The sequence below is a fragment of the Hyperoodon ampullatus genome (assembly GCF_949752795.1).
Source record: "Hyperoodon ampullatus genome assembly, chromosome: 5".
In the NCBI taxonomy this organism is placed as follows: Eukaryota; Metazoa; Chordata; class Mammalia; order Artiodactyla; family Ziphiidae; genus Hyperoodon; species Hyperoodon ampullatus.
In genome coordinates, this window is record NC_136918.1 from 143102811 (window position 1) to 143111589 (window position 8779).

At 55.5% G+C, this 8779-nt stretch overlaps 1 protein-coding gene across 1 annotated transcript; it reads right to left on the bottom strand.

Moving 5' to 3' along the window:
* Positions 1–3076: 3076 nt before the first annotated feature.
* Positions 3077–6015, bottom strand: TFF2 (trefoil factor 2; the record flags this gene model as incomplete). Its single annotated transcript, XM_079705302.1, has 4 exons — positions 3077–3154; positions 4049–4195; positions 5113–5262; positions 5931–6015. The coding sequence occupies 4 exons, from the start codon at positions 6013–6015 to the stop codon at positions 3141–3143; spliced, it is 396 nt and encodes a 131-aa protein (XP_079561428.1). The 3' UTR covers positions 3077–3140.
* Positions 6016–8779: the final 2764 nt, after the last annotated feature.

An 8779-nucleotide genomic window follows, 5' to 3' on the forward strand; every position in this document is an offset into this window, starting at 1 on the left:
GTTGCCACCGATGGGACCTTCTGGAAACCCACCCCGTCAGCCCCAGAGTAATATCAGCCCAGGTACCTGACACCTGGGTGTGTGTCTGACCTGCCAGGGGGGCCTGGCTGGGCTGGAGTAGGGATCCGGCCCCCAGGGGCTGTGGAGTGAGGCTGCTCCTCTGGTCCGCATCCGTCTGGGCCGCAGGGAAGCCCAGGAAGCTCCCAGCATGTTCTGGAACCTCCCACAACTGTTCACACAGATGCAGACAAGCCCTGGGGAGGGCCCAGGAGGTTGATGGGGAGGGCTTGACCAGTGGGGAGGGGCACCGGGACACTGTGCAGGGGACAGCGGGGGTCCATGAGGGCGCCACCCCGAGCCAGCCTGGCTGGGAGGCATGGTGTCACCTCACTGTAGCAGGACAGGCCACCAGCCAGGGGAAGGGGCACTGCTCACCACCCAGGTGATGCTTAGGTGTGCAAACCCCAGAAACACGCTGCACTCTGTGTGTGTGACCCTGAAGCGGTGGCCTCGGGGATTGCAGGGGACACTATGCTTCAGTCACTTTCTCAAGGCTGTGCGGTGCCAAGGCTCAGCATCCCTTCCGGGGTCCCCACCAAGTGTAGCAAGAGGGAAGATGAAGCTTCCCCTCATTTCACGAGAATGCTGCTGGCCAGGCCAACTCCCAGGGTGTTCCCAGGAGGTCCAGCAGTTGGGGCCCAGCCTGCTGTGGGTACAGCTGTCCACTAAGACCATGGCATTAGCCAGGGCCACAGAAGGATCCCCGGGGAGGGGACCTGGCAGGGATTAGCCTTCCTGCATCAGCAGGGGCGACCTCGGAGGGGCTGATGATCGGGCACTGAGGTAAGGAGATCCCATCTGTCCCCCCACTTAATAGGGCCTGGACTATCGGGGTCAGTATGTGTGAATGTAACAATAACTGGCATGAATTGTCATGAAGCCCTCGTCATGTGCCCGACACTGTTCTAACCACATCTCAGGAGATGTGGAGAACCTCCCCAAGGTCACACACGAGCACTGTGATGTCTCCTGTTGTTTCTGCCCCAAAGACCTGGCCCATCTCCTCTCCTGTGACCACCTCTCAAAGCACCTACATTACCTGAACCAGCCGGGCAAGGAGCTGGGTGAAGCCCCGGAGCCGGGGGACCAGGACAGTGGGAGTGAGGGGCGGAGCTGCCGTCCCCTCCCCCTGCCAGACCCTCTGCACCAAGCCCACCCTCCTCCACCATCAGCTATGTCCCAGCTGAGCCCAGCGGGGCTATGGGTGCCCCTGGAGGGGGCTGGAGGGGGATGGAGGGGGGAGGAAGAAAGGTCGGTTGTCTGATGGAGGGGGGTCGGATGTCACCAGCTGCTGCTCCAGGGGCATCGAGGACACTCCCCATGGGCCACCTACAGAAGGGGGAGGGGGACGGTCTGAACCACTCTGGGGGGCCGCGCCGTCCTCTGTCATCAATGGCGCTGGAGCAAGCGGAGGTATGGAAATAATGTCAAACAGATTTAAATGGCCTAAGGATCCCCGGCCCGGGGAACGCCACTGAAATTGCTTCAAAATCTATAAGTCTGCGCTCAGTTATCAGAAGGGCCATCAGGAGCCGGCTGGGACATTAGGGCGTCAATGCGTCAGAGAGAACGTATGAGAGGAGGTGGGGTTGTGGTCGTGCGCGAGGACTCCTGAGAAGGAACCGGGGCTCCCGCACCTGCAGCCCTGGAACAGGAGCCCTGAGGCCAAAAGCTTCCACCAGACCCCAAATTCAAGACAGCCGGGGCCGCTCTGGGAGCAGCGCAACCCAATTCCCAACCCCGGGGGTGTGGGTACGAAGAATTCATGTGTCAAAGACCCTTTCCCCAGTGTGCCAATACCAGGGCCGGCCTTGGCTCTGCGGGGGCCGAGAGTGGGGCTGAGTCCGCACAGGCGAACCGCACGTGAGGACACGGCTCCCGGTGAGAAATCAATTCACTAAGGCCGTGCCTGTCTCCACCGGCCACTTGTCTTGAGTGTTTGAGACCCCGTGTTCCAGCAAGAGCCGTTGTTTCATGGAGCTTATGTGTGTGTTATTAGCAAGATAAAGATGCAACAGTGACCTAAGACTGTATGGGGCCCCCTTCTCAAAATAGGGGTCCCGAGAGGGATTGTGAGGCCAAGTCCCTTCCTGAAACACTTTTTAAAATTCCATCCTTTCAATGCAAAGCCAGTGTCACCTAGAAGGAGAGGCCCTGGGTTTCCAGGGTGACCATAGGCCCCGGGCTGGAGGAGGGTTAGGGAGGAGGTACAGGCCACAGAAAGTCTGGCCTGGGGTCACCCACCTGCACTTCCACCCGTGAGCTGAAGAATGCCAGGAACCCTTCACCCAGATGCCTGAAATATCTTTCACGCAAGGACTTTCCCACACGCTTCATAAAAGCCTTGATGGAAGCTGTCAACTACCTCTTTGGAACAGCTTTCAAATCACAACACGATGGATGCTGCAGCTGTGCGCTCCCAAGCCTAGGGGAGAACTCATCGGAGCTAATCTGGCACAAGCCCCGACTCACCTTTGGAAGAGGTATTTGGGTGCCTGGCACGAATTTCAAAAGCAAGTGGTCTGTGATGCATTTGTAAAAGCAAAGCAGTGTTGTAATTGCAATCTGAAATTATATGTTGCTACAAGAGCAGCATATAATTTTTAGTATGTTTTTGGGGGTAAAATCATTTGAATTTTAATACAGTGATTTAGTATGAGAGTTATAAAGGGATCATGGATTCTGAAATTCCTTACATGCAATACTTTTTCACCGTCAGAGGAGCCTGAATGTATTAGATGAATTCTTGCTCTTCTAGCAAATGAAAGAATCTTAAAATTACACACACACTCGTACTCTCAACCTCTCTCTCTCTCTCTCTCTCTCTCTCACACACACACACACACACACACTGCTATTGCCACCTCTGTGTCAATGAAGCCAGAATGAAATTTAGCAGATGTTAAGGGTTTTCTTTATTTGAAGAAATTGCACGTGAAGCCACTGAAAAGGATAAAAAGCAGATTAAGAAAACCCAGGAATTCGAGAAACGTGAAATCTGAAACCATAAGATGGTGCATATTCTTCTTTTGTTTCAGGACATCCAAGGAGCCTGAGGGGTTCTCTGAAGCCACTGCATCTTAATAATGACAGTCTAGAAATTTAAATGCGACATTGTTGGTGAGCGCGTCAGAGAGCCAGGGCGCCTGAGCTAGGAGACCCCGTGGGCTCCCGGGACTACAGCCCTTAGTCCAGCCGTCCCTGGTGGAGAAGGAGCTGCCTGCGGGGCACAGTCCCCTGGGGCCAGATGCCCTCTGGGAGTCCATTCTCCCCAGATAACTGGTAATTTTCCAGGTAGACACTTAGGTCACACAGAAAATCACTTGGAAATTTCTGAAAGTAAAGGCCATGCTCTTTACAGCACACTGATTTCCTCAAAATGGAAAGAGGCATCCTTCAAGGATCAGTGCATTCTTCCCAACTTTTGGAATACCCGGTCTTTCCTTGACCTTATCAAACTCAGTGTCAGGGACACACTGTCACTGAGGGGTGGGGGAGGGGAGATGGGCTCTCCTGGGACTGGCGCTGAGGCAGGACCTGTCACTCGTGGTCACGGGAGAGAACAGCAGGGTCCACGAGAGAAGCACCACATCTGCTTCACTCTGGGTCCCTCTCACTATGCCCAGCACAGCACGTGGCATTCAAAGCATCCAAAATAGTGACACCACCCAACTGTGCTGGGACCTGGAGGGGGCGGCTGAGAAAGGGATGCTTTTTGCAACCATCCAAAAGACACAGTGGGAAGGCTGGAGGGCTTAACTTATTAAAAAGAAGCTGTCGTTGTTGAGAACATTCTGGAATTGCCTTTTGAGCTGGTTCACAATAAAGGTGGCTTCCTACACGAGTACAGTTTTTTTCTGAACTGATCATCCACTGGGTCCAGGGGCCTGGCCGGGATGGCATCAGGCATCCTGTCCAGCCTAGGACCTCCCTCGCCCCAGCTCCCACTGCCCTCGAGAATCATCCTTGTCCAGGAACCGGACATTACCTTGCACGGAGAGTGGAAAGAAGCACCAGGGCACTTGGGGGATGGTGTCAGAGAAGCAACACTTCCTAGAGGCACACTCCTGGGGGCTGATGCCTGGGTAGCCACAGTTCTTGCGGGCCGAGACCTCCATGACACACTCCTCTGACTCTGCCGCGTGCCACCGGATTTGGGGACAACAAGGGGACTCGGTTAGGCCAGCTAGCTAACCAGACACGTCCATCCCATCCTCCCAGGGGAGCACCGCTGGGCTCACAGGCTCGGGGTAGCATGGGGGCTTCTGAGACTGTCCCCCCTGGACTGAGAGTGGGCACCAGCAGGTTGCCACCCTTCCTCCTGAAGCCAAAAGTCAGAAGGTCTGGAGGGAAAATCGTCTCACCTCCCTGGACTTGACATTGCTCTGTAAAGCGGGGTGGCCCACCGTACCTCCTGTGGGGACCCTTTAAGGATGTAAAGCATTAGACCAAAGAATTGAAACCCAGCGATGCTTCCACTACCGGGAGAGCCCTGGCTACAATCAACCAACAGCCAGCCATCGGGCCTGTTTCCCCCGGAGCCCGGGAGCCTCTGACCGGCAGCCTCGGGGGGTGTGGATGGGAGGCCAGGGTACTCAGTTCTACACACACAGATCAGCTTCGCACACAGACTTTTTTGTGTGCACGCCTTGGAGTCGGAGACTTTCTAAATTGATAATATGCACAGGCACAAAACTCACTCTCAAAAGGTAACTCAAGAAGACTTAAGTGAATTTCTTAACATTTGGGGTCTGTTTGCAGTTATGTTAATAATGCCCTGATTTTAATGCCTCATGTCCCTTAGAAGCTTCTTTAGGAGCCACAGCGAAGAGGGGCCCCAGAGTTGTTTTTTCTTCAAATACTGTCAAATGGATTCCCACAAGTCTCCCCAAAAGGGCAAATGGCTGGCCCTTGGGGTCCAGTGTGGACATGGGGGTCGGGACGTGTTTCCCTTCCCTGGGACTGGCCCAGGTGGTGTTGGAGCCCTAAGAAGCCAGGTCCTGAGCTGCCAGCCGGGGTACAGGAGGATGTCCTAGCTCTCCTGGACGTTACCTTGCTTGGGGAGGGGCTTGAAACACCAGGGGACCCCGGGGATGCTGGAGTCGAAGCAGCAGCTGGCAGAGAAGCACTGGTCGCTGGTGATGCCCGGGAAGCCGCAATTCACCCTGTTCTTGGGGCTCAAGCGTGAGCACTGGCAGGGATCTGCGGAGAGGTCCTGGGTCAGCCAGCCCCCCACCCTTGGCCCCCAGCCCTCGGGCACATCCAGGACCCCCCATCAGTGCCACTCCCACCCTGGGAAAGGCCGTCTTATCTTGCTCGTATTTGAACCAGCCAGTGTCCTTCAGAGGAACTGACAGGGCTTAGCTGAAAGTGTTTTCTTAGTTTGAAAATAAAACCTTCTGGCAAGAGGGTGGACAGATGCACTCAGGCCAAGGTCGGGATGAAAGTGAACAAGGCCAGACCCCTAGGAGCCCTTAGTGGGCCTCCCACCCAGCCCCTCGTGGAGCCCGCCCACCTGAGCCTGAGGCCATCCTACTGATCCTGAAGGGGGTCCTCCTGGGAGATCTCACCCCCCTCCAATGCCCCCTGCCGTCCTTCCTGAGTGGCGGGGAGGCGGGTGGACGCACACGGAGCTGGCTGTGTGGCTGGCGTCCCAAATCTTAGGACACCTTCCCACCTGCTTCCCTTCTCAGGTTAACTCATCACCTGCTTTTTCTCTCTGAAGGAAACGAACATGAACAGAGACACCCCGAGAGTCAGAAAACAAGGGCCTCTCATGCCCTCCCTGTGCTCGGGGCACTAGAGGCCTCCCCAGGCTCGCTGGTCCGAATGGTCCCCACGGCCCCTCGAGGATCTGAGTCCTCACTTACCAGGTTTCTGGGCCCCCACCAGGGCACACAGCCCCAGCAAAAAGAGCGCAGCCAGGAGCCACGTGCAGCGGGCTCCCGTGTCCATGCTTGGCTGCACCCCAGGGCTGCCAGAAGAGTGCACACTCCCCACCGCGGGGGTTGTTTTATAAGCTTCTCTCTGTTTGCTCAGCAAGCAAGATAACCTCCTCTCTCCCCATGGCACTGACACTTTGGAACCTTTGTTAGGAAAAGGAGCTGAGATAGCTTGGCTGAAGCGCCAAGTGGTGACAGAGCAGGACTCCGGGCTCCCCGAGCACAGCCAGGCTTCCCCCGACCCAGGCAGGGAGCCAGGTCATGCCAGGATGCCAACATGGAAGACGGGCCACGTGCACGTGTGGCGCTGGGTACTCACAGGGTCCCACCCAGGAAGGGAGAAGTCATGTATTTCTCCTGATAAAGTACTTGGCTACCACAGGAATTTTTAAATATTGGGCCAAAGGCTACTGGGGAAAATGAGTGGGCCAGCCGCAGACAGAGAGAAGACCCCTCCTCCAGGAATGGGAGGGTCTCCAAGGAAGGCAGGAGACCCTCCTTCAGGGCTGCAGACCCCTCTCTCAGCCCCTGTCTGTATCTCCTTGTCTCTGTTTTGGGGAGGGGGCTGCTCTTCATGGAGATGAAGTTGTCCAGGTATACGGAACAGCCCCAGATGAGTGTAGAAGTAACAAGTTCGTTTCAGCAAAGCCTGAAGTGTGTCATTTTCTTCTTCCATGGGAACTGTGTTTCCTAAAAGATGGCACCTGTAAGCCAGCCTATGCCCAGGATAAGATACTCCAGGGAAAAGACTCTGTGGATGGGACCCAAAGAGAGAAAAGAGAAATGGAGATGAGACACACAACACACAAAGAGGAAAGATGTGACATGGAGGAAAAAGAGGATCATAAACTCCCTACTCTGGGGGACTTCCAGGAACCACCAATCTGTCCAGCACGGTTTGAGCAGCCAGGAACCCAGAGATGCGTGGAATATGAAACCCTGGGTCCTCAGGGTCTGGAGAGCTCAGGGCTTCTGCCAGATCCAGCTCCAGCCACTCCAGACCCCTGCCTATTCCCCCACTGAGCAACCACCATGACTCTACCTTTGCAAACCTTGAGAAAGTCACCTTTCCCCACTGCGTCCCTGTCACTCTTAGTCACCACCAAGACATAGGGCCCCAAGTCCTCCCTCTTCCCCCAGATTCTCATCTCCACTTTCCTCTCTGCTTCCTCCCCCTTGGCCCGACTCCCCACTGTGCCCTCCTGGCCCTTCCGGGATTCCCACTGAAACCGCCTGATCCATGCCAAAGAGACGGTTTATCAGCCCCTTGGTCTCTGACCTGCTCTGGCCCTAACGGAAGCCTGCATCTTCCCTGAGATGTTCCTCTTGCATGCATCTCAGGTGGAGGTGCTCAGGCCCCCATCCAAGGCACCATCCGCCCACATGGTATTTTTGTGCTTTTGGAAAAAGGTACATTTTCTTCAAGACAAGTTACTTCCACTTGTGGGGAAGTCATTACGTTAGATACAATGTCTACAGTATGAGTGGCACCCCCCTGAACGTGGAGCTGTATGCACAGCACGACCTCTAAGCTGTGTTGGGTGGCTGTGCTCCCATCACGTGGGCTCAGGCTGGGGGCTGGACATTGACCTTGAGCCCCAGTGTCACCATGCTCCTCGGAATCGCAGCTGTGACTGTACCACCTTCAAGGCTCCTGCCCCACTGTCATTGGCTGACTGTCAGCCTGCTCTTTGTTAAGGGTTTAGCACCGCACTCGCTGTGTCCCTTGTCACACTAAGATGTGTGACATCCTGGGCGGCTTCAGCACTCCAGGGACATCTCACCCAAAGCCACAGGAGCTCAGGTTTTTATTTCCTCCTCATCTCTGGGAACTTCCATCCCTCCTCCACTCTGCCACCCCTCTCATGACCAAACTCAGAACCCGTACTCCACCTCTGAAAGAGGACATGCAAATGTCCTTTCCGTTCAGGATGTCTAAGCTTCTACTGCTTCCTCGTTACTCCTTAACCCTCCAGTCCCTTAACCCCTCGGTGCCCCTCTGCGTCTCCCCCTCCCCTCCTTCTCCAGCCTGGTTCCCACGGTCCCCACTCCACCTGCTTCCCCCCGTCTTATCACCCCCAGGTGTACCCATCTGTTGACCATCTCCAGGCCCTCCCACCCCACCTGCTGCGCTAGCTGGTGCTGCCACAGGAGTGCCCAGTCTCAGACCCATCCCGCGCCTAGTGGGATTGCAATTCTTCTTTGTAGTGATGTTACCTATCAGTTCTCACAGGAAACAGAAGCCAAATGGGGGGGGGGTCCCTTAGATGTCACCCATGTCAGTCTACTTCTGATTATTATGGAGGTACTGGTACCAGACCCTTCCTCCTGCCATAAGTAACTCTAAACCTATGTGGAATAACTGTTTACAGATGCTGAGCAACAGGCTGTGTGGGACAGAAAGGGAAGCAGTGTGGGGAGGCCCAAGGTCACCTGATTTTCTGTCTAGAAACACAGTCTGGCCACAGAGCATCAGAGGCTCATGGGGCTGAGGGACAGAGGCTGGAATCAGAGGCCACGGGGTGATGGGTTTCCAGGGTGGGGGCCGGAGGAGAGGGACACCTGAAACAGGGCTGGAGACTCCCTGGGGTTTAGTCAGATGCTAAGCTGCCACACACACAAGGCCAGGAAGAAACAGCTCCCAGGAAGGAACACACACCAAGGAGACAGGGCTGTCAGCAGCCAGATTCACATGAGCTCTAACCAGCCACAGGGGACAGGCTTGTTGGCTGTCCAGGCACTGAGTAGGGACATAGAATGACCATGCCAAGTCTTAG